The sequence below is a fragment of the Lagenorhynchus albirostris genome, chromosome 12 (assembly GCF_949774975.1).
Source record: "Lagenorhynchus albirostris chromosome 12, mLagAlb1.1, whole genome shotgun sequence".
Lineage (NCBI taxonomy): Eukaryota > Metazoa > Chordata > Mammalia > Artiodactyla > Delphinidae > Lagenorhynchus > Lagenorhynchus albirostris.
In genome coordinates, this window is record NC_083106.1 from 51,762,379 (window position 1) to 51,788,330 (window position 25,952).

Genomic DNA, 25,952 nt, shown 5'->3' on the forward strand with positions numbered 1-25,952 from the left:
AGGTATTGCATGGTTCAATTTAGATGACATTCTAGGCAATGCAAATCCAATCTATAATCATAGGAAGTAAATCAAAGGTTGCCTGAGTGCGGGGTGGGCAAGGAGGTGTGACTGGAAACAGGCACAAAGGAACTTTGGGGGATAAAGGCAGTGTTCCAGATCTTGATTGTGGTGATGGTTACACATGTGTACGTATCTTTCAAAACTCATCAAACCGTACACTTAAAATGGGGACAATTTTTATATGTAAATTATCTTAATAAAGTTGATTTAAAAATAAAGGTTTTTCCCTGGGAAGTAAAGAGCAGAAACACAATCCATCTGGCTCAGGTGCCCATTTCATAGTTCTTAGTCAAGGGGGGCCTCAAGTTGTTTCAAAGGCTACTTTCTCATTTACAGGGGAATGCAGTCTTCCCCCGAGGGGTCCGGGCCCTGCATCTCCAGCATCAGATCTCTGTGTAGGATCTCTGAGAGTTCAGAGTTCAGAGTGCACCATTCCTCCTGAGTAAAGTTCACAATCACATCTTTGAGGAACACCCCTTCTTAAAACAGGACACGTTTCTTTTCAGCCAGGGATTATTTCATTACAGTGTTCATGGAGGAAGGATGAGTATAGTAGATGGAAAACAAAAATGAGATGGCCTGGGAGTTGTCTAGAGAGTAGGCACCTCCTTAAGTAGGAGCCTTTGCACCTAGAGTCCTAAACTTTGGGAGGCCAAAGACCCAGCACCTTCCCCCTCGACCTTGATGATCATCTGTTAGGAAGGGGAGTGTTCTGCACAGAGGCCATGGGGGCCCATCAGTCTTCTTCCTGCTCCCCCAGGCTACTCCTCAGGCTCTTCTGGTGTGGTCAGGGTCCTGAGGGTTCTCAGGCTGGGTGTTCTCGGACTATAGCACAGCCATGCAAACCCGGGACCTCCTTTGTAGTTAGCTTTTTCCCCTGTCCTTTCTGCCCACCTCGCTGTGCAGAAACCTGCACCTGGAATCCTCCTGTCACCAATGCCCTACTGAGATAAGCGTAATCCACAATAGGACAATGTTAGAAATGGTCCATGGGTTGTGGGCTGGGATTCGTTTTAGTGTTCTTTTTGTCAAACATTACATGTGGCTCATGAGGGGCCGTGTGCAAGTATCTGTAACAAGACCACAGTCCAGCAGTGTGTAGAGGCCCAGGCAGTACTGGCTGCAGTGCTGTTCTCTGATTCTCAATCTTCTTGGTATGGTAGCACCTACTATCAACAGCGGCCACTAGATAAAAGCTACCTTGTACTGTTATAAATAATTTCAGAGATCTCTACTATCTGCTCACTGGTGGGGAACAACAGGTCAGGAAATACAGGATAAACTGTTAGTATACCAAAATGTTTGGATATACAGGCAAAATAGTTTATTGCTTTTTAAAGATTACCTTGAAGTTGTTGCTTTAAATTTAGAAGTGCTTCACCTAAATCATGTTTGGAGGTTGAAGGAAAATACGTTGAGCATATTATTTGAAAATGTAACTAACAAACTGTTTAAAAATAAATCTTTCATATATTTCCCATCTTTTCCTTGCACAGTGGAATATAAGCCCCTTAAGAGCAAGAAAATTGACCAATCTGTATTCCCAGCACCTAGCACAGGGACTTACAGTAGAGGTGGACATAAATTATTTGATGCTACTAAAAAATTAGTAACATCCCCACTCCCTTCCAAAGGGAGTCATCAGCACTCTTGCAGACAACTATAAACATGGTTAGTTCTAAACAAAACAAAAACAGAATGGAAATCTTTTCTGCACAAGACTTAGTGTGGTTGCGAGCATCATACTTAATGGTGAAAAACTGAAAGCATTTCCACTAAGATCAGGAACAAGACAAGGATGTCCACTATCACCACTCTTATTCAACATAGTTTTGGAGTCCTAGCCACAGCAATCAGAGAAGAAAAAGAAATAAAAGGAACACAAATTGAAAAAGAAGAAGTAAAATGGTCACTCTTTGCCGATGAAATGATACTATACATAGAAAATCCTAAAGATGCCACCAGAAAACTACTAGAACTAATCAATGAATTCGGTAAGGTTGCAGGATACAAAATTAATGCACAGAAATCTCTGGCATTCCTACATACCAACAACGAAAAATCAGAAAGAGAAATTAAGGAAACACTCCCATTTACCATTGCAACAAAAAGAATAAAATACCGGGCTTCCCTGGTGGCACAGTGGTTGAGAGTCCGCCTGCCGATGCAGGGGACATGGGTTCGTGCCCTGGTCTCCGAGGATCCCACATGCCGCGGAGTGGCTAGGCCTGTGAGCCATGGCCGCTGAGCCTGCGTGTCCGGAGCCTGTGCTCTGCAACAGGAGAGGCCACAACAGTGAGAGGCCCGCGTACCGCAAAAAACCAAAAAAACCAAAAAACCAAAAACCTCCAAATGGATTAAAGACTTAAATGTAAGACCAGACACTATAAAACTCTTAGAGGAAAACATAGGAAAAACACACTTTGACATAAACCACATCAAGATCTTTTTTGACCCACCTCCTAGAGTAACAGAAGTAAAAATAAAAATAAACAAATGGGACTTAATTAAACTTAAAAGCTTTTGCACAGCAAAGGAAATCATAAACATGACAAAAAGACAACCCTCAGAATGGGAGAAAATATTTGCAAATGAAACAACAGACAAAGGATTAATCTCCAAAATATACAAACAGCTCAGGGAGCTCAATATCAAGAAAACAAATAATCCAGTTAAAATATGGGCAGAAGGCCTAAATAGACATTTCACCAAGGAAGACATACAGATGGCCAAGAGGCACATGAAAAGATGCTCAACATCACTAATTATTAGAGAAATGCAAATCAAAACTACAATGAGGTATCACCTCATGCTGGTCAGAATGGCCATTATCAAACATCTAGAAACAATAAATGCTAGAAAGGGTGTGGTGAAAAGGGAACCCTCCTGCACTGCTGGTGGGAATGTAAATTGATACAACCACTATGGAAAACAGTATGGAGGTTCCTTAAAGAACTAAAAATAGAACTACCATATGACCCAGCAATCCCACTACTGGGCATATATCCTGAGAAAACCATAATTCAAAAAGAGACATGTACCACAATGTTCATTGCAGCACTATTTACAATAGCCAGGACATGGAACCAACCTAAATGTCCACTGACAGATGAATGGATAAAGAAGATGTGGCACATATATACAATGGAATATTACTCAGCCATAAAAAGAAACGAAATTGAGTTATTTGTAGTGAGGTGGATGGACCTAGAGTCTGTCATACAGAGTGAAGTAAGTCAGAAAGAGAAAAACAAATACCGTATGCTAACAAATATATGTGGAATCTAAAAAACAAAAAAAATGGTACTGATGAACCTAGTTGCAGGGCAGGAATAAAGAGGCACACATAGAGAATGGACTTGATGACATGGGGTGGGAGGGTGAAGCTGGGGCGAAGTGAGAGTAGCGTGGACATATATACACTACAGTATGTAAAACAGTTGGCTGGTGGGAAGCAGCAACATAGCACAGGGAGATTGGCTCCGTGCTTTGCCATGACCTAGAGGGGTGGGAGGGAGGCTCAAGAGGGAGGGGATATGGGGACATGTGTATGCATATGGCTGATTCGCTTTGTTGTGCAACAGAAACTAACACAGTATTGTGAAGCAATTATACTCCAATAAAGATCTATTAAAAAAAAAAAAGACTTAGTGTGGCCAAGAATTTGCAGCTCTCTTCTGCCCATGTGAGGATCTGCACGGCGATGCAGCTGCTGGTACACAAACTTGGAGTTCTTCAGGTTTACCGCTGGTTCCCAGCCTGAGTCTCACTTGAGAAAGCAGATCAAGATCTTTTACATGTATTCACATGTGCCTCCTGCTAAAATGTGGTCAGTGATGTACAAAAGTAACTCTCTTTTTTTAAACACTTGTGATTCCCTGTGAGCTCACTATGGACTGAGATTTGTAATAGGCATTTAAAATGATCTACTGTCCTCTTCATCAATCTATCTTTTTGGCATTGCTTGTGCTAATATATATGGCCCACTCTAAATAATACAACATACATGCACACAAAATGCAAAGGAAGAAATGTTCACATAAATACACCTTGACCTATTAAACACTGAAACTTTTCATTTTAACTTTTCAAGTGTTTTTTTTCATATGTTATCAAGTTCCCTCCGTCAGAGTATACTAAATATAATTTAGCTATGGCTTAATGATTCTGGAGACAGAACTATTTACATTTGTGCTATAATAATGATTTCTTCCATGGCTGTTACAATGAGTATAGACTAAGGTTTGCACTAAATGACCCACAGACTATAATACTGTTTAATCATAAGCAGGCCTCTTACGAAGAGGCACAGGAAATTACTGCATTCAACCAGTTTTGATCTATGTACAATTTCATATGGTGCAACCAACAGTACGTTGCATCAGACCTTCAGAGCCTCTCTCCACTCTCACTGCTCCCCTGTCTCTCGGGGTGGGATGCTTGCCCCTGTGCTGTTTTCAATATCTGTCAGCATCCCACTGCCCACCCCATCTCTGCTGCTCACCATTGTTCTCTCTTTTTTTTTAAATCTCTGTCCTTTCCATTTCATGTGACACATACTTCTCTACTTACAACCTCAATGTTTGTTTTTTTTCTAATGTCACTTCAAACCAAATGGCAATCATATCCTGTTGATAGAATTATAGGTATACTAGTATGTAGAAGAATAGGAGCAGACTTTTTTTTTAAACTGTCAGGTTTAACAGCATCCTGAAAAAGAGGCATTATTGAATATGAAAGCCATAATTTAGGAAATAGTTGTATGTTCGTTATTCCAAAAGTATTCCCCACCCTTTCAGAGGGTTTGAAGAAGTAAAGAGTTTCTTTTAAAAAGTAGACTCCCAGTTCCAGCTAAGGATTGTCTTTAGGTCATTTACTGTTTGAAAGAAGCAGAGTGAAAGCTAATTGTTTAAAGCCACTGACACTTGATCAATTAGAAAGGAAGGTAAGATCATAGAATGTTTGAATTGTAGGGTCGTTTACTCGTTCATTCCGCTAATAATTATTGAGTGTCTGCTTTCTGTCAGATTTTCTTCTTACCTTAAAGAAGCAAACTGTGGCCCAAAGCATCAGATAATTTTCCTAAGACACAAGTCGGGCTTTCTAAAAGTTAGCTCAGTAAATTTTCCCATTTGAACTTATAGTATATCATTAGGAAAACAACATTTCGTTTACTAGAATATGACTTTCGTACCACTTTTATGTACGTACTGACTATATAGAGTATGTTACACCTGTGTGGCATGCTTCCTCCTGAGCCTTGCAATATAATAATGGCCGGGATTGAGCTCTCACTTATGATGGAGTGCTGGCTGTAGAATCAGGTAACTCTGTAAACAGTGGGCACTTCTGTTTGCTCACCCTTTGTCACCCTTCTCTGTGCCCCAGGCCCTTGACCATGAGGAACAGAGAAACAGACTCCCTTACCCTTTGGCTTTGATAGGTTCAACCAGTAGAAGACACTGACAGGAAACCAAAGGGAGGGACTAGAGCGAGGTCAAGGTAATTCCTTCCCACCCCTCTCTCTCCTTGTTAGGCTCTGGGTTGGGTGTGGTCCAGCATGACCATAGCATCGGTCATAGCACCACGCCTGCAGCTACACTTCTGTCGCCACGTCCCAGTAATTGCTTCTTCTCTCACTCCTCCAGGCCCGGGATGGAAAGGGTCTCAGTGGTGATGGCCTGGCAGTGCTTCACTATCCTTTGCTTGGGGTGGAACCAAGATTTTTTGTTTTTTTTGTTTTTTTATTTTTGGCTGCCTTGGGTCTTCGTTGCTGCGCGTGGGCTTTCTCGAGTTGCAGCAAGCGGGGGCTACTCTTCGTTGCGGTGCGCGGGCTTCCAATTGCGGTGGCTTCTCTTGTTGTGGAGCATGGGCTCTAGGCACGCAGGCTTCAGTAGTTGTGGCACGCAGGCTCAGTAGTTGTGGCTTGCGGGCTCTAGAGCACAGGCTCCATAGTTGTGGCGCACAGGCTTAGTTGCTCCACAGCATGTGGGATCTTCCCAGACCAGGGCTTGAACCCATGTCACCTGCATTGGCAGGCGGATTCTTAACCACTGCACTACCAGGGAAGCCCCTGGAACCAGGTTTTGTGGGGCATGAAGCATATATAATTTTGAGAGCTTTCTTTAAGAAGACGACAACAGAATATTAGATTACAGATTTAGGGACAGAGCCTGGGAAGAGGCCTTGTGAAGAAAGAAATCGTGAAGCTTAAGCTTCTTTTGCCTCTTGTGGTTTCCTTAAAACTTTGCCCATGCTTTGTACGTAGCCCCTCTTACTTAACTCAATCATCCAAGTTGACTGTGCCCTTTCCCATGCTGGGATCCTGACTAGGATTTACTATGTGCTCAATCATAGGTAACAGATAACTCACAGTGTTTCTCTCTGTGTAAACTGAACAGTTTCCCCCAACATTTTTTTTCTCTATCACACTGAATTAATTTGCTTTACAGTAGAGATGTAAATATAATCCTAATTTGGTGAATAATTTTTTCCCATGTATAATGTGTAAATTACAGGAGATATGGGAATTTGACAGGGATAGCGAATATTTCTTACTACCTCCTGGGTTGTGGGCATATTTTGATAAGTACATATTCAAATCACTAGCTAGCTAGCTCCTAGTTGGAGTAAAGCAGCTTAGCCAAACTGGAAAATGAAAATGTGCTCATTGTCAAATTAGTTCCTTTTTTATTGACTCAGAACAAAAAAAGCATGTCCTTTATATATTTTAAAAAAGAATGACAGGGGCTCCCCTGGTGGCGCAGTGGTTGAGAGTCCGCCTGCCGATGGAGGGGACACGGGTTCGTGCCCCGGTCCGGGAGGATCCCACATGCCGCGGAGCGGCTGGGCCCGTGAGCCATGGCCGCTGAGCCTGCGCATCCGGAGCCTGTGCTCTGCAACGGGAGAGGCCGGCACAGTGAGAGGCCCGCGTACCGCAAAAAAAAAAAAAAAAAAAAAAAAAAAAGAATGACGGGTCTTCCCTGGTGGCGCGGTGGTTGAGAATCTGCCTGCCAATGCAGGGGACACGGGTTTGAGACCTGGTCTGGGAAGATCCCACATGCCGCGGAGCAACTGGGCCCGTAAGCCACAACTACTGAGCCTGCGCGTCTGGAGCCTGTGATCTGCCAACAAGAGAGGCCGAGATAGTGAGAGGCCCGCGCACCGCGATGAAGAGTGGCCCCCGCTTGCCGCAACTAGAGAAAGCCCTCGCACAGAAACGAAGACCCGACACAGCCAAAAATAAATAAATAAATTTATATTTAAAAAAAAAGAATGACTTGTACAATAACTCAGGCCAAAGATCAAGAATAAGTACTTTAGATTTTTTTTTTTTTTTTTTTGCGGTACGCGGGCCTCTCACCGTTGTGGCTTCTCCCGTTGCGGAGCACAGGCTACGGACGCGCAGGCTCAGCGGCCATGGCTCACGGGCCCAGCCGCTCCGCGGCATGTGGGATTTTCCTGGACCAGGGCACGAACCCGCGTCCCCTGCATGGGCAGGCAGACGCTCAACCACTGCGACACCAGGGAAGCCCAAGAACGAGTACTTTAAAACACTAGAAAACCATCAGTGCATTGCCGAATCCAAGCGCTCAAGTCGCAAGGATTAACTTCCAGTTAGGTCATCCATATGTAGATGATGTGATGAGACGGATAGGGATATTGGGGAGATGAGGGTGAAGCAGACCAAGAGAGACTGACACAGCATGCCTGTCTCCACCAGGCACAGCTGGCAACCAAGTCCACTAAGGGGACCAGGATGAGAGAAGGAACTCGGAGGTAGCAGCTCTGTAAAGAATGAAGAAGCCTCTCCAACACAGCACTGTCAACTCCAGGCTCCCTCTGAGACTTCTAGTGACCTTGACACCTCATAACTTGAGGTTCGTGTAACCACAGTTAAAAGTATGGCAGAAAATGGTGGGGTTTTCCCCTAGAAAATAAATTTATTTCTTTATCTTTCCAATTAATATATACTTCCCAGAAATATCTCCGTTTTCTGCAATTTCTAGTGAGAATTATTGACTTCCTGGCAATTCATTTCAAATTAAGACGGAAAATGCAGGCTTTCATGGAGAGAACTCAGGAATACGACTAAATAGGGATCAAATAATTTGTCCTCTCAAAAATTCCTCTTCTGTCCTCGAGGGTATTGAGAAATTCACGTGAAATGATATATGTGGACATGCTTTGAAAAGCACAAAGTACCTAAGACGGTGATGGCTGGCCTAATTCATAGTCTGATATTCTGCTGATGTTTCATAACCCAAGTTGATGCTGACTAAATAACAGGATTAATTTATGATTCTTGGTGAGATGGAGATGAACATAGAATATGACAGACATGCAGAACTTGGCATATCATTGCTCATGGGCACTCATCTTCAATGTGTCATGACTAGAATAAAGAAAAACTGAAGTCTACCCTTCCTCGTAAACATTATCTTTTCCAGATCATCATGTATAGAAGATATGCAACTAGGTAGAATGAACACCTCTGGATCACCCTATGTAAAAAAAGCACCTCACTTTCTATAACCTTATGCTCCTTTATTTTTCTTCATAGCACTTATTACCTGAACTGAAAATACTTAATATTTATTTGTATACTTTGTTGTCTGTCGTTCCTCATAGAATGTAACCTTCATGAGAATAAGAATGTAGTTCTGTTCACCACTATGTCCCTATTCCTTCCTCAATGTGTGGTACCAATAGGCACTGAATAAACATTTATCAAAAGAACACATCAACCATATTTTCCAGAAATCTCTCAGTCTCCCACAGACAAGAGCCAGACAACATTGTGTAATGGTTCAGCCAGTAGTTTGGGGGCAATGAATTATGACTGAGGCCCTCAGTGAACATTCTCAGACAGGAACAAAGGCCCGTCTCTAGCCTTGGCCCACTTCTCAAATGATTCCCTTAAAATCCAGTTTCTGAAATGCTCACCCTCTGGATTGTTTGAGGATCAAATGAGATGTCTGTGAAACACCTAGCACAGTCTCTGGGGAAGAGATAGGGAATGGGAAAGGAAACCTTAAAATATATATATACATATTCATATTTGAAAGGCAGACTATATAAACAAGTACAATGAAGAAAATATAAATTATCCCTTATCTTTTCTATCCCCAAATACCACTATTACTGTTTTTTCTTTCTGGCTTTTTATCAGGGCATTGTATAATAGCATTTTGTACCTGCTTTTTGGTGTATTATTCTTTCACTGAATTCATGCCAATAAATACATTTCTATTACAATATTTTAATGGTTGCATTAAATTCTACCATGTCAGTATACCACAATGCCTACAGTTTATGTTATTTTCAATGCATTGCAGACTACAGGAACTATATTTGTACCTTATCTCTACACACATCCTTAATCATTCCCACAGGATATGTTCCTAATTAGTAGTGAAGGGAATGAAAAGGAAAACCACAATGAGATATCTTTACAAATCTATCAGATTGGAAAATAATTAAAAAGAGCAATGATTCCAAATATAAGAGAGGCTGTGGAGCAATAGGAACGCTCACACACTGGTGATGGGAGTGTAAATTGGAACCACTGCTTTGGAAAACACTTCGGCATTATTGAATAGAACAGAAGATATGCATACCCTATGAGCATAGCAGCATATTCCCTAGAGTAGCAGTCCTCAAAATTTTGGTTTCAGAATTCCTTGACACCCTTAAAAAGTTAAGGCCCCCAAGAGCCTTTGTTTGTATGGGTTATATCGATCTACACTTCCCAGCTCAGAAATTAAAACTGAGCTGTTTTTAAAGTGCAACAATACTCAGGACACATTCTATTAGTCATCAGAGCAAGACATCATCGCATATCACGTTGCCTCTCGATCTTCACTGTACCCTTGTGATAGGATGAAAGTGAAAGGCAAATAACATCTTAGCAATTTTATGAAAATAGTTTTGACATTACGGACTCCCTGGAAGATCTGGGGAACCCCCAAGTGTCCCCAGACCTCACTTTGAGAACTGCTGCCCTCGAGAGGCTCATGCACATTGTTCAAGGACATGAGCACAAGGATGTTCCCGGCAGCATTGCTTGTACAAGCCCCCAACAAGAAACCACCCCAGATCCCAGCCACAGCAAGATGAGTAAGTTCATTGTGGTTCATTCATAAAACAGAATACTCTACAGCAACAGAAATGAATGAACTTCGGCAGCAAAATCCGTGGATGAATTTTATAAACATAAAGTTGATTGAAAGAATCCAGACCCGAATGAGAACTTGGGGTATAATTCCATTTATGTGAAATTCAAGAACAGGTAAGTTAATTTGCACTGTCTTGGGATACAATCATAGGTGGTAAAATTATAAAGAAAAGAAGAGATATGATGATTATAACAGTTAAGAGAGTAGTTACCTCTTGTGGTACAGATCCTCTCTTTATTTAAAAATTTGATATTTTGTTCACATGGATTTTTTGCATTAACTTTTTTTGTGTGTGTGTGTGTTACGCGGGCCTCTCACTGTTGTGGCCTCTACCGTTGCGGAGCACAGGCTCCGGACGCGCAGGCTCAGCGGCCATGGCTCACGGGCCCAGCCGCTCCGCGGCATGTGGGATCCTCCCGGACCCGGGCACGAACCCACGTCCCCCGCATCAGCAGGCGGACCCTCAACCACTGCGCCACGAGGGAAGCCCATTAACTTTTGTTTTTAAAAATATTGCAATAAAAGACTGAATTGATATATTATTTATCTTGATTACCGAGTTTTTTGGCACCCCCTTAAACTTTGCTCCTGAGGCAAGAGCCCCACTCCCCTTACCCTACTACTAGCCCTGATGGTGAAGGAGGGGATGGGGTGTGATCAGAAAGAGACCCACAGGAGACTTAAGAGGTGGTAGCAATATGCTATTTCTTGACCTGCGCCTAGTTATTAGAGGTGCTTGCTTTATAATTATTCATTATACCTTACATCTATATTTTACACACTTTTCCGATGCATGCTGTAATCTACAATGACTAGGTAAACTGCATTTCTTTGCTTTCCAATGGGATTGAACATGTTTTTTATATCCTTATTGACCTTTTATTTTTCCTCTTTTGTGATTTATTTCAGCTAACATTTAAGAACCTACCATGTGCCAGGTACCTCTTAACAGTCCTGTGAGGTGATAATTATCATCCTCATTATACGTTTGAGAAAACTGCAATGTGAAAAGTGATTTGCCCAAGGTCACGCATAGCTGGTGGCACCAGAAGATGCACTGCGATGTTTGTGCTATTTCTCTCCTTCTCTTTCCTGCTCTGTTCCTTTGGGTTACATTGGTTACACACACACACACACACACACACACACACACACACACACACACACACACACACACACACACACACACACACACACACACACACACACACACACACACACACACACACACAGAGTTAAATATGAACAGAGAGATAAGGGAGGTCACCCCAGACACAGAAAAAGCCGAGAAGTAAAGGGTGCTGCTAAGGAAGGTGGGGAGGAGGGGCCCTGTGAGGACAGGAAATGGCTGGGAGGGGCAGCTCCAGGGGAGTCCAGGGAACAGCACTGAACCAACAAACTGGAGGGGGTGGGGGGAATTCACACTTCAGGTCGCTGGGGCCTATACAATTATGGGTTTTCATCCAGCGTTGAATGAATATTTTTTCCACTTTCTGGGTCTCTGACCCTTCCTCTCGCTTCCTTTTTACCCTCCCAAGGAATTTAGCCTTATTCTTCATTGGCTCCACTAGACTCTGTCATGGGGGATTGGGACTGTGTGTGTGTGTGTGTGTGTGTGTGTGTGTGTGTGTGTGTGTGTGTGTGTGTGTGTGTGTGTGTGTGTGTGTGTGTGTGTGTGCGCGCGTGCGTGCGTGCGTGCGCTGGGAGTGGGAAGACTGTGAGAAAGTTGCTGCTCGTTCAATTTTGAAAAGAGAAGCATTTCATCACCTCTCACCACTCTGTTCCTGGCGGGCGGCAGGAGCCTTGGATGCCACTCTCTGCCTCAGCTTGCAGGTCTGGAGTGTGTTTTGCAAACACTGCTCCTGTACAGACTTGAGGCGGACAAGCCTGTGCACCCAGGTTGAGAACTGCCCCAGTCCTGATTATGCCTGGAGACACAGGCAGCAGCTTCCTGCCCATTTCAACATCTGAATTAAAATGAGAATGTTGGCTCACTAGCCACCATGCTCTTAGCACCCACAGTGCCTTCTTAGCACTCCACATACCTTTATCTCATATCACAGAGAAACTCAAGGGAAAAGCAACCTTCAAAATTACCAGCCTGGCCACTATACCTCCCCGCACTGTCCTCCCCACCCCACGCCAAGCTTACTTACCAAGGTGCATAGGCTACAGTTACGTTAATCTGCTTAGTGCATTTATAGATATTTACAATTAGGCCTTAATCAGATGGTTGACCAAAACATCAGAAATTTTACTTATTAAACTTAAAATGTTTTCTGGAGGTTTATAGTCCTAATGCTCTTAATCCTAGCTGTTTATTATTATTTTTTTAATTTGGAAAATTCACTTTAAAAAAGGCATTTCTTGTAAAACACAAGGTATTAATTCTGTTAAGATTTCTAGGGGATGATTAGGAGTTCATATCCTAAGTGTAAAGACTATTTGTCCACGTAGTTATTAAGCCACTGTGTCTAAAATATCAAAGGATAGGGGAAAGTGATAAGAATTAACAGAGAAGATGATGGCAACAATGCCCAACACTTACTTGGCCCTTTATATTTGTGCCTCTCTGAGCAAAGTAGTGAAGCAAAGTTTAATAGACTCTCACATAAACTCCTTTTTCTGAAAAGTTTACAAGATTGCTTTTTTCTCATAACTTCCTTTAAGCCATGGCACTTCTGGAATGATAGGGTTGTAAGAAGCCAAGTCGCTCCTATAAATTTCTGTGTCCTAATAAAATCTCATTTGGGGAAAGTACGTGCAACACATAATAACGTGTTATGGGGACAGGCCCGCGTGAGCAGCAACAGCCGACACCCAGTGGAGAATGTATCTGAAAGATAACCTACATTTTAAAAGAAAGTGTAATAGAGATCTACCTTTCCCTACCATGATGAAAAATAAAAATCAATCCTTAGCACTCGACACAATGTTTCCCAACTAGTTTCTTCCAAGGGGCTAGATGTCAGTTTGCCTTTGATATTTGGAAAAGGGGTGGGGAAAAGATTTTTTTCCACTCAGGGGAGAAAAAAGGAGTAACTAAGTTCTTTGCAGCACACTCAACAACAGGTCTATAAAATTGGCGTCGTTAGAAAGGCTGATGGAACTAACTCAAATATAGTCAGCAAGGGCAGCTTGTCAATGATTACCTGCAATAATTTAAAGAACCTCAAGAAGGGCAGACACAGTAGATCACATACTAGTGTTTTCATTTCTATTTCAAAGTCTCCAAGGCTACTTAGCCCCCACTCTACTCCTCAGCCTCCTACTATATTCCTTCTACTCACAATTGCTCACGATTTTTAAGCCCAGAGAATTTACCAGCTCTAGACAATAAACACACTGTGAAGTTAACTGATGTCATTAATAATAATACTACATAAATTCAAAACAAAGTCTCGGTCAGCGGGCTTCCCTGTTGGCGCAGTGGTTAAGAATCCGCCTGCCAATGCAGGGGACACGGGTTCGAGCCCTGGTCCAGGAAGATCCCATGTGCTGCGGAGCAACTAAGCCCGTGCGCCACAGCTACTGAGCCGAACTGCCACAACTACCGAAGCCCGCGCGCCTAGAGCCTGTGCTCCGCGACAAGAGAAACCACCGCAATGAGAAGCCAGCGCGCCGCAACGAAGCGTAGCTCCCGCTCACCACAACTAGAGAAAGCCCGCGCGCAGCAACAAAAACCCAACACAGTCAAAAATAAAAATTAATTAACTAATTAATTTAAAATAAAAAGTCTCGGTCAGTGAAGAGATAACAAAACTTCACTTAGTTTCTTACCATGATGTGGCTTCTTTTTTCCTTTCTATAGACACACCAAGAGAATATGAGAAGTACAGTGTAGCTGGGCAGGCATTACCAAGATCAATCTTCCTACTTCTCAGAATAGCCTTGTCTGTCCTCCTCCTCCCAGATGACTGTGTTTAACTCTCTCCAGCTCACCTTCCTGGCAGTGCTGCTCTCTCCCAGAGCCCGAGCTGAATGACAGCTACTGACTGTTTATGTGAAGAGCACATTTAACAAAGGCGTGTTTGAGTCAAAAGTTGAAAGGGTTAACGAGGTGCGCCCTTTTTTGGGTGTGACACTGACCCAAAATTGCTGAAAAGACAACAGAGGAAGTAGTAGGCAGTTTGGGGAAAGTTGCCCTGAATATATTAAATTGGAAAACCTGATAGGAAGTAGAGCGAGAAGAACCTCTTAGCTTTGATTTTCTTTCTCTGGTGAACGAGGTCAGCTTTCTTTAATGCCGAGTTTTTGTTATGTCTCGTTTTAATTTCAGCTTCTATTTACTTATGCTTTCTTAAAAAGATATAAATTATATCCCATAAGCCACATACCATGTAACATTACCAAAAATGAAAGCATGCAGCATAACAGAAAATGTAAAAATTATGTCCACCTCATTAAAACCCAAACAATTGATACCTATTTTCATCAATAAGTAGGATTCAATAACTAGAGATTACCATGACATTTGTTCCAAAAGTTTCTAGTCCATATGTCTGATCAGAAGTTTTCAGTATTTGGTAACAAGTTTATTCTTCAACGAAATAGTCACACTACTATTAGACCAATATTTCTTAAGTCTTTGTTATTAGGTGACATCAATCATAAAAAAGTGCTCTCCTAATTTTTTCATCATGAGCATCAGTATTAGAAACATTTATTGAGCATCTACTGGCTCATTTCAATGTGCAAGTTTGTATTGATGATGGTGAGTGTGTATGTGAGGTACTATTATTCTTTTGTATGTTTTCAATTTTCTTTTAAATTATGGTAAAAAGCACACAACAAAATTTACATCTTAACCATTTTCAAGTGTACAGGTTAGTAGTGCTCACTATATTCACACTGCTGTGCACAGATCTCTAGAACTTTTTCATCTTGAACAACTGAAGCTTTATACCTATTGAACAACAACTTCCCATTTTGCCAACACTGCAGCCCCTGGAAACCACTATTCTCCTTTCTGTCTCTATGAGCTGGACTATTTAGGTACCGCATAAAGTGGAAACATACAGTACTTGTCTTTTTGTGACTACCTTATTTCATTTGGCATAATGTCCTCACGATTTGTCTATGTTGTAGCATAAGACAGGATTTCCTCCTCTTTTAAGGTTGAACAATATTCCACTTATGTATGGATCACATTTTCTTTATCCATTCATCTGTTAATGGACATTTGGGTTACTTCCACCTCTTGGCTTTTGTGAATAACGCTGCAATGAACATGGGTGTGCAAGTATTTCTTCAAGATCCTGCATTCAATTCTTTAGGATATATAACCAGAAGTGGATCATATGGTAATTTATTTTTAATTTTTTTAGTAACCATCATACTGTTTTCCCTAGCAGCTGTACCATTTTACTTTCCCACCAACAGGGCACAAGTGTTCCAATTTCTCCACATCTTCACCAACACTTGTTATTTTTTGGTTTTTTGGTAGTGGTCTTCCTAATGATGAAGTGGTGATTATTTGTCTTTTGTTTTGTTTTGTTTTTGAGTGATAGTGCTATTCTAAAGAAAAGCTAGAAGAAGTAGATGGCTAAACTTATTTAAAATATATATTATAAATTTCTCTAGGCTTGGCAAACTCAGCTGTAATTTCCTCTGTAATCATCTATGTAAAAAGATAAATTTTGAATAGATTGAGAGATAAACTCTCCAAAAACTAAAAAAATAAATTATCTTAAATAACTACTTAAAAAATATTAAAAGGTTTATTTATAAAAAGACTCAATGGTCATTTGCCAACCATAACTGTATTTATAGAGTGTCACACTCATGATTACATGAGGGTTCTTATAGTTCACTTATTCATTCAACAAGCAGTTATTGGTTGCCAACTCTGTCAGTTTCTGCAGATTCAGGAATTAAAAGATACAGTCTCTGCCATCAAGGAACTCACAGTTTGGGGTAAAAGGGAAGGAAAGAGGACAGATGTGTGCCAAGACAGAGCAAAGCAATGTTATTGTTTAGAAGTGTGTATAGGATGCAGTGGGCATCTGATGATAGCTACCATGAATGGATGGCCTGTGTAGAAAAAGTAGTGCTTTATAGAAGGGGTGGCATTTGAATTGATACTTAAAATGCATGTATCCTAGTTATGGTACTGTGGTTAACAGATAAAACCCTTGTAATCTAATATTAATTCTGCAGTTTAATATAAATCATTTATATTAAAAATATTTACCTGGTGATATGGATATATATATATATATATAAATAATATGAAAATAAGAATTCTTCTACTGACTCAACCTGGACAGAAAAGCCATGAAACAATTACTATCTTCTATAAGTACCTACCATGTACTCACTCGGTGAGAGGTAGAGAACATAAGGCTTATTTTGACTTCTAGAAGCTTACAGAGTTGTCTATAAAACAACCACCAGTGTGCAGACAGGCATATAATTAAGTGCTAAAATGTGTAGAAGAGACATTTGTAATGCTTCAAGAGTTCAAAGAGGAAGAGAGGAGTGACAATGTGCCGGAAGACTGCAGGAAGGACCTAGGACTGCCTGGAAGGATAGATTTAATGAGGCAAGAGTGGAGGAACAGCATTCCAGGTGAAGGGAACAGCCAGAATAAAGGCAATGAAGTGACAACAGGCATAGGGGTTCGCTTGAGTGACGGTGCATAATGAAGGTCAGTGGGATAAGTAAGTAGGAGGCTGAATAAGTAAGAATAATTTAGTTTGGTGAGGGCCTTGAAAGGCTCGTCAAGAAGCCTAGGTGTGATGTCACGAGAAATATGGGCTCTTTGCAGGTTTCTGAGCAGGGAAGTGACATGATTTAAAGCAGTGTTGGAGGAAGACAAGCATGGCACGCTGCGGTGGGCTCAACTGCATGCGGACCTGGAGTCAGCAGTTGAGACATGAAGGGCTGAGGAGCCTGAAGTGACCACCGACTGTGGAAACAGAGGGAAGAAAAGAAAGGACTGCAGGAAAGCAGACACTGAGAGAGAAAGAGATGACTCCGAAGAACTCCGTGATGCCTCGGAGAACCCTGGGAGCTCCCTCGGAGCTCAGGAGTCTGGCGTGAGTCATGTTGAACTCAGGGCACAGTAAATGTTTCCACATGGAAATGTCCACAAGCCATCTGGAACAGACCTGGAACCCATTTCCATTTTCAAAGCTACATATCTACACTGTACCTGAAGTCTCAAGCAGTCAGTCACATACCAGATCACAATTTGGTAGGAAAGACATAAGTGACAGTTTGTAACTGGCATCGCCGGCTCTATGAAGGGCCAGACGTGCTCTTACTCCCCGTAAAAGAGATGAAAGACACCTGTGTCTGTCCTCAGCTGCCATCGGCGCTTTACAGATCTGGGTCAGGACTCAGTCTCTCCAAATGTGCCTCATCCACACATGGCCCCTGCTGAGCCACCTCTGTAGTGAGAAGTGCATTAATAAACGTAAGTAATAACCACTCTGACATGACATCATTTTGTTTAAATAAAGTGTTTGAAAAAAGGTCATGCTTTGTGATTCTCATAATGAATGAAGTAAAAACAGCAAGCGTGTAGTTCTGTTTTGAAACCAATGGAAATCCTCTTGGGAGAGGAGACTTCATTAAATTAACATCTCACAGAGATGAGAGGAAGAGCTGCCAGTTTCATTTACTTTCCAGCCTCACTGGAGGTGCTGTACTGTTTCACTACTGTACATTTTTTTTAAGTGCAACTTGAAAAATAGTCAGACGCTCAGAGCCAGCAACAGGACTCCTCACAGGGGGTGGGGAAAGGCCTGAGAATCTGGCAGGCCTCTCCCCTGCCCCCTCAGCCAAGTTCCCCAGTTCCCCTGGGGTCATTCCAGCTTCAGGGCCTTTCATTTCCTCACCCACTCATTCCCTCTCTACCTGTGGGAATCTGTATTCTGGAGCAGGAAGGCAGGAATAGGAAAATACGAAAAATTCCTGCCCCTGACTCTATGGCTGGGTCTCTGAAGAGCACAGAGCAGGAGCTAAATGCAAAAGACAGCAACGCCTGACTTTCCTCCCACATTCATTGGCCCTGCCCTTCTGTATCACATTGGAAAATATTCACATCAACATATTTCAGCTACTAGTCACAGAATAGGCGTATGAATAAATGCAGAGCATGGGTTCACAGGGCCCAATGAATCTTCCCAGTGCAAAAATTCAATATGCAAACTTCACAATTTTGCAAAAGAAATTCATCTTTAGGGGTTTCCCTGGTGGTGCAGTGGTTAAGAATCCGCCTGCCAATGCAGGGGACACAGGTTCCCGCCCTGGTCCGGAAAGATCCCACATGCTGTGGAGCAACTAAGCCCGTGCAACACAACTACTGAGCCTGCGTTGTAGAGGCCGTGAGCCACAACTAGTGAGTCTGCGTGCCACAACTACTGAAGCCCATGCACCTAGAGCCTGTGCCCCACAATGAGAGAAGCCACCACAATGAGAAGCCGACGCACCGCAACGAAGAGTAGCGCCCGTTCGCCACAACTAGAGAAAGCCCGGGCACAGCAACAAAGACCCAACACAGCCAAAAATAATAAACAAATAATAAAATAAATAAATTTATTAAAAAAAAGAAATTCATCTTTAAATTGCCACCCTCTGTTTTTTTTAATCTACTCAATCTATCGCTTTAGGTTCTAATTCCTCTTTCATAATCCTCCTGGTGAGATGTCCCCCTCATTAACTGAATTGTAGAGTTTTCTTTCTGTGCTTATTCCTTTAGGAACCATCAGACCAGTCACAAATCTGATTTAAAGACGGTTATGCCATCGCTGTTGATTTCCCAAAGCTCACAGTCTTCTAGGGGAAAGTGCTTCCATTCACACCAGCATGAACTAGGGATTCTTCTAGCTGTATTAAGAAACCGGCAGCATTATACCACCCTGTCTCTGTGGATATCTTTGTTTTTTGTTTTTAACATCTTTATTGGAGTATAATTGCTTTACAATGGTGTGTTAGTTTCTGCTTTATAACAAAGTGAATCAGTTATACGTATACATATGTCCCCATATCTCCTCCCTCTTGCCTCTCCCTCCCTCCCTATCCCACCCCTCTAGGTGGTCACAAAGCACCGAGCTGATCTCCCTGTGCTATGTGGCTGCTTCCCACTAGCTATCTGTTTTACATTTGGTAGTGTATATATGTCCATGCCACTCTCTCACTTTGTCCCAGCTTCCCCTTCCCCTTCCCCATATCCTCAAGTCCATTCTCTAGTAGGTCTGTGTCTTTATTCCTGTCTTGCCCCTAGGTTCTTCATGACCTTTTTTTTTTTCTTAGATTCCACATATATGTGTTAGCATATGGTATTTGTTTTTCTCTTTCTGACTTACTTCACTCTGTATGGCAGACTCTAGGTCCATCCACCTCACTACAAATAACTCAATTTTGTTTCTTTTTTGTGGATATATTTTAATAAAACGCTGGGTGGGATTCTGAGAGGGAAACAACACTGTAATGTGAGCTCATTAGACTAAGGACTCCCCTGTGGTTGAATTTTCATGCCCTGCTAGAGGCATTGGTCTCTCCATTCCAGACAAAGTCTTCCCATAGTTCTTTACCTGTTCCTCAATCTATGCACTTTTTAGACATTTAGTCTGTTTCCTCACTATTAATAAACAAACTCAACTCTGTCACTTACACGGGATAATTTTGTGTTCTTGTGTACAGACTGAACAAAATGAACTGAAACCAACTCTAAACAACATAAACTACAACCAAACTAAAATGATCCAAAATAATTATTGTTTTCCTTTTCAATCTCTCAAAATATAATGAATTTGAAATTTTTCCTATTATTTTGAAGTAATTTGGGATCTGTGACACAATCAAATAAAAAACACTCTATTAAGACTGTTGCTCAAAAAGTATTTGTGGTAGGAAGAATTCTAAGATGGTTCCCCAAATTCCCACCCTTGGTACACACACCCTGTGTAATCCCCTCCCTGGAGTGTGGGCAGGTCCTAACAATATGATGGATGTCACTTCTGTGATTAGGTACATTATGAGGCAAAGGTGAAGGGATTTTGCAGATGTAATTAAGTTCCCTAATGAGCTGACTTTGAGTTACTCTAAAGGGAGATTATCCTAGGTAGACCTGACCCAGTCAGGTGAGCCCTTTAAAAGAGAGCCCAGAGGTCAGAAACTTGAAGCATCAAAGACTCTCCCCTGATGATTTTGAAAAGCAAGCTGCTATGAGGTCTACAGCAAGGAAGTGGAATCTTGCCAACAGCCACAGGAGCTTGGAAGAGGACTCCTAGCCTCAGATGCAACTCCAGCCCCAGCTGACACCATGACTGCAGGTTGTGAGACCCTGAGTGGAGAATCCAGTTAAGCCTTGTTCAGACTCCTGACCCATGGAATCTGAGACAATGAAATGCATGTTGTTTTCAGCTGCTAAATTCATGATGTTATGCAGCAATAGAAAACTAATTCAATATCAATAAATATTTATTGGCCACTTTTTGCTGGGCTACATTTTGCAATAGATTTTTTTTTAAGTGTAAAGATTAATCCATGTATTTGAGAAACTTTAATCTACTGGGGACCATAATATAGGCAACTCTGTGGGGACAAAATAAAGCAGCATGTATCTGATAAGTTGTAGCAATTCTTAAACTAGGAATGTGAAGGAGGAGAGCAATCAGGGAAGGCTTTGTGAAAGCGGTGGCACAAGCTGGAGTTTGAATAGTTGTGTTAGGTAGAAATGAGGTAGATCAGCATCCCAGGACAAAGGAAGAGCGTGAGCAAAGCAGAGATGGAAAAGTGCAATGTCTATTTAGGGAGGAGCCAATGAAACACTCTGGCTGAAACAGAGATCCCGTAGGGGTTGCTTGGGACTTTATTGGTGATCAACAGGCAGCCTTTGAAGGCAAGAGAGGCACCTTTTGTGTGTTAACAAGGGTAGCAAATGTTTGGCTCTCCATCTAAGTGGAAAGGTTGACTGCTTTCTTGGTTCAGAAGATAAGGGAGATCCTTTGCTCTCTCCTGCCTTTTCAGATGTTGATACTGTTATCTCCCCTGCTTCCTGATTCTCACTATGCAGTAAACACTAAGGGTTTTTTTCCTTCTATGATATCAAATATCTTGTTTACTAACAGAAAGGAGATTTCCGATCTCTGCAACAAAACACATACCGGATCCATTTCATCAGGAGGTGGAGGAAGGGCACGCAGCAGCAGGCTCAGTCTATACGCTCTCTTCCATTTAAGAGACTCATATCTAACAAGAATCAAATTATGTGGAAAAGAAGATAATCATTTCAAAATCTGTGCATTTTAGTGGATAGACATCTCAAATAAGATGGCCCTTGGTTTAGAGAAATTTTTAAAAGATTTATATATTGAAAAATAGGACAGATCAGAGTAGGAAGCATAGATCTTCATGGGAAATTTTTAAAAAAAGGAATTTGGGGGATTGAAGACTGGCCTCTAAAAATAGAATAAAGGTTGAGACTTAGAGAAAAGGTCAGTGAGTCATTCCCAGTGTGGAGAATGGCTGAGGAAATTTTATCAACAGTAGTGATGAATACATGATTTTCAATTGCTAGCCATACTGTGCCACACTCTCAGTAAGAGTTCTCTGTATGCGACTGCGAGGGTAGTGGTGCTTCTGGAGAATCAAGAAGGGGACTGAAGTCCACGTACAGGCTGACGTGTGGCCAAAGGAAACATGGGAGGAGAGGTGAGAGAGGGAGTGGACACCCTGAGAAGGGTCAGTGCCAGAGGTGGGGGAGGGCAGGGAGGCCTCTGGCTTTACCCAGCATGTGGAAGGGGGCTTCCCTCTTTTTATTTGAGCATTGAAGGACAGGTGTCCTCCTATGGCTGGAAGTCTTGGGGGACACCAAATAGCAGATATTTGTATTATATTTTTATAAATTTCAACCATAAGGGTTAACTATGTCCCAAACATGTTGCTAAGTGCTTGATATACATAATCTTATTGACTCTGAAGAGGTACTTGTTACTGTCCCCATTTTCAAATGAGGAAGCAAGTTCAGAGAAGGTAAGTAACTTGCCCAAGGGCAGAGAACGAATCAACAGTGTCCAGATTCAAACCCAGTGCTGCTGGGCTCCGAATCCCATGTTCTTACCCTCCGCTCTCTACACCAGCTTTCACCACACTGCTCTACCGGGAACCACTCTGTTTCTCTGGTTCCCCCTTGTCTTCCCTCATAACCCTCTTGCTTGTCTCCCTCTTATCAATTTCCTTTTTAATCCCCCTGCCACCTCAAATGTAATTTCTGCTGTCTCTTGGGAGCATCCAGCCATCTTCTGGGGGCGTCTCTCTCGGTATGTTCCCGCACCATAGATACCGTGTCAAGTTCATTGGGTAGATAGACACTCAGCCTCCTGGGATGGGTTAGGGAATGTGGCTGAGGCCACACAGGAAGAGGCAAGGCTAGTTGCTGATAAAGGTAATTCGTATATGGGGGCCCATAAAATGGAGACTGCCCCAGTTAGCCCAGCCCACATCACAAATCTAAGTCATCCGGCTCTTATAGGAAACACCTGTCAAGGAAACCGAACACACACCAATCACAATTCTCCAACTCAGCTTTAGCTCACCTCGCCCTAGAAACCAGCACCTACTAGCCTTATATGGAAATCACCACCTCCTAGCCAATCACATCCTGTTTCCTTGTTGCCACTTCCAACGCTGCATAAATCTCGCTCTTGCCCAAAATCCCTCAGGAAGAGAGCTCCACCGCTTGTGAGGCACTGCACTTCCCAGATCCAGTCCTTTCCCTTGAATAAAGGACATCAAACTTGTTACTACATTGTATTATTTTTGTCAGTTGACAGTGCTATCTAGGGACCCTTTTTCCCTGGTCCCGCTGAATGGCGATCCTTTTAAAACCACAAGTCAGATCATGTCACTCCCCTGCTTAAAATCCTCCAATGGCTTCCATGATGTTCAGAAAGAAATTCAAAGCTCTGACAATGGCCATCAAGCCCCTGCGTGATCCAGCCCCTGCCTGCCTCAGTCGCTCCCCTCCAGCCGCTGTGCTCTCGTTACCACTCCTTCACAGAGCCAAGGGCCTTTGTGTGTGCTGCCCTTCTCCCACAGAGCTGCATGGGCATTCTTCACTTACCTCCAGTCCCTTCAGGGAGGCCTCCCGTGACTGCTGATGCTATCTAAAATGGCACTCGCTGCCATCATTTGTGCTTCCTCTGCCTGTGCTGCTTCCCCCAGCACCTACCACTAGCTAATGATACAATGTATCTATTTGATTGTCTTCTGTCAGAATGCAGGTTCCTGGAGAGCAGGGACTTTCCCTATTTCACTCACCCCAAACCCCCAGTTGCCTAAAAGAGCTGGCTCATAAGAGGCATCTCACATGTATAATAGGTACTTGAAAGACATCCACTAAATGAATAGAGGCACTCACAGATAGTGAAAGGCTTGATTCAGGTCTGGTCTGCACCATACATGCCTGACTGGGAGATAAGGTGTATCAGCCAGGTGTAAGTAAGTACAGGAGGAGTGGGAGAATTTGATGAGAGTCTGACAACAGGGCAAAGGTGTGGGCAGGGCGCGAAGAAGCTTATGTCCTGCTCCGAGGCTGCTAACGGGTCTGAAGGGCAAGGAGGGAGCAGGACAGACAGAGCAGAGGGCTGTGCTGAGTAGGACACTGAGAGGAGCCTGCAGCCACCCCGGAGGGAGGGGATCAGGGTGGGTAGATGCCCCATCTCCCCTCCCTCCCTCTGATCTCCTGGTGTGACTCCCTTTGACTGAGCTCATCAGGAAGCGAGAGGCCAAAGCCAGACCTGGAGAAGGGTGGAGAGGAACCCAGAGGGCCCAATGGAGGGTCTCCAGCTGAGAAGGCAAAGGAATCTCTGGGGCAAGAGTAAGCCTCGCCTCTCCCTCTTGCTGTTTCTGAAGGAGGTGCAGCTGAGATTAGGGAAAGGAAGAGCTAGAGGCCTCATCATCATAAAGACTAGCATGGAGTACTGCAGACATATGAGTCATGGTCTAATTCTACTGGCTGATAAGAATCACCAGCTGGTAAGGGTTTGTAATTATTCTCTTCCTAAATTTACTTCGTCAGAGTGACAGAATTCTTCTAAGCTGAACTTTCATCTCCATTGTAGCAGCCAAGTTTCCTTTAATACTCAGATCCTCTTGGTACATGCTAGGCTGCATTGAGCAATCCTAGCTTGGTCACAGGGTCAGCCAGGCCCTCCTGTGGCCCACACCATCTTTGCCGGCCATACTGGACCTAATGAGAATCACTGGACCTCAGACCTTATGAGCTTTATACTTCCCTTAAGTCCTGGCAATCATTTCTGCAATTATGTCTTCCCAGACATCATGTCACTGAGAAAATAAACTATAATTCTAGCAAAAAACTGGATGCTGACCCCCATCTCACCCCATATATAAAAAAATAACTCAAAACTGATCAAAGACCTAAATGTAAGTTAAAGCTATAAACTCTTAAGAGAAAACATAGGTGTAAATCTTTGTGACTTTAAATTTGGCAATGGTTTCTTATAATATGTAAAGCACCAAAAATATATACAGATAAATTGGACTTCATCAAAAATAAAAACTTTTGCGCTTCTAAGAATACTAGCAAGAAAGTGAAAAGATAGCCCACAGAATGGGAGGAAATATCTGCAAATCACATATCTTGTAAATCAAACATCAAACCACATGTGGGGGTTTAGTATCCAGAACCCTTACAATTCAACAACAAAAATACAAATAACCCAATTCTAAAAGGACTTGAATAGACATTCCTCCAGAGAAGATATACAAATAGACAGTAAGCACATGAAACGATGCTCAACATCATTAGTCATTAGGCAAACACAAATCAAAAGCATAATAAGATACCACTTCACACCCACTAGGATAGATACAATCAAAACAATGACAAATTCTGGTGAGGATATGGATAAATTAGAACTCTTATATATTGTAAAATTGCAGCCAATTTGGGAAACAGTTTGGTAGTACCAGTTTTGGTACATAAAAGTACCATATGACCCAGCAACTTCACTGTTAGGTATATACTATCAGAATTGAAAATACATGTTCACAAAAAAAACTTGAACATGAATGTTCACGGTAATATTATTCATAATAGCGAAAAAGTGGAAACAACCCCAAAGTTCACTGACTGATGAATGAATAAACAAAATCTGGCATATCCATGCAGGAGAATATTACGTTGCAATACATACTACATACTGGAAGAAACTTGAGACCATGATGCTAAGTGAAAAAAGCCAGACACAAAAGACCACATATTGTATAATTCCACTTTTACCATATATCCAGAGCGGGCAAATCCACAGAGACAGAAAATGGATTAACGGTTGCCAAGGATGGGGCGGGGGGGGTGGCGGGAGGAGAGGGAGTGGGGAGGGACTATGGATGGGTTTCTTTTTGGGGTGCTGAAGATGTTCTGGGATTAGGTAGTGGTGATGGCTGTACAACCTTGGAAATAAAAACCACTGAACCACTGTATACTTTAAAAGGACAAGTTTTATGGTATGTGGATCACTTCTCAATTTTAAAAAATGGATGATAAACAATAATGAAGTGAGACTATTTCCAGTGTCCTTATTGCCCCAGTGCAAGGAAACTAATGAAAGTAAAATAAGATCTCAAGTTGCAAGAAAAAAGTTATGGGGCCCTGGAACAATGCTAAGGCCAAATCCATGAAAGCGCTATGGAAGGCCTTCTCACTGTGTTCTAGTGGCAGCTGTAGAAAGGGAA

At 42.4% G+C, this 25,952-nt stretch overlaps 1 protein-coding gene across 1 annotated transcript in view; it reads right to left on the bottom strand.

The window, feature by feature from the left end:
• The window catches only part of CRYBG1 (crystallin beta-gamma domain containing 1), a 76,924-nt gene extending 62,764 nt beyond the window's left edge, over positions 1-14,160 (bottom strand). The window contains exon 1 of the mRNA XM_060168272.1: positions 14,022-14,160. Coding sequence (XP_060024255.1) covers positions 14,022-14,024 — 3 coding nt within the window. The 5' untranslated portion in view covers positions 14,025-14,160. The remainder of the gene's footprint in view (positions 1-14,021) is intronic.
• Positions 14,161-25,952: the final 11,792 nt, after the last annotated feature.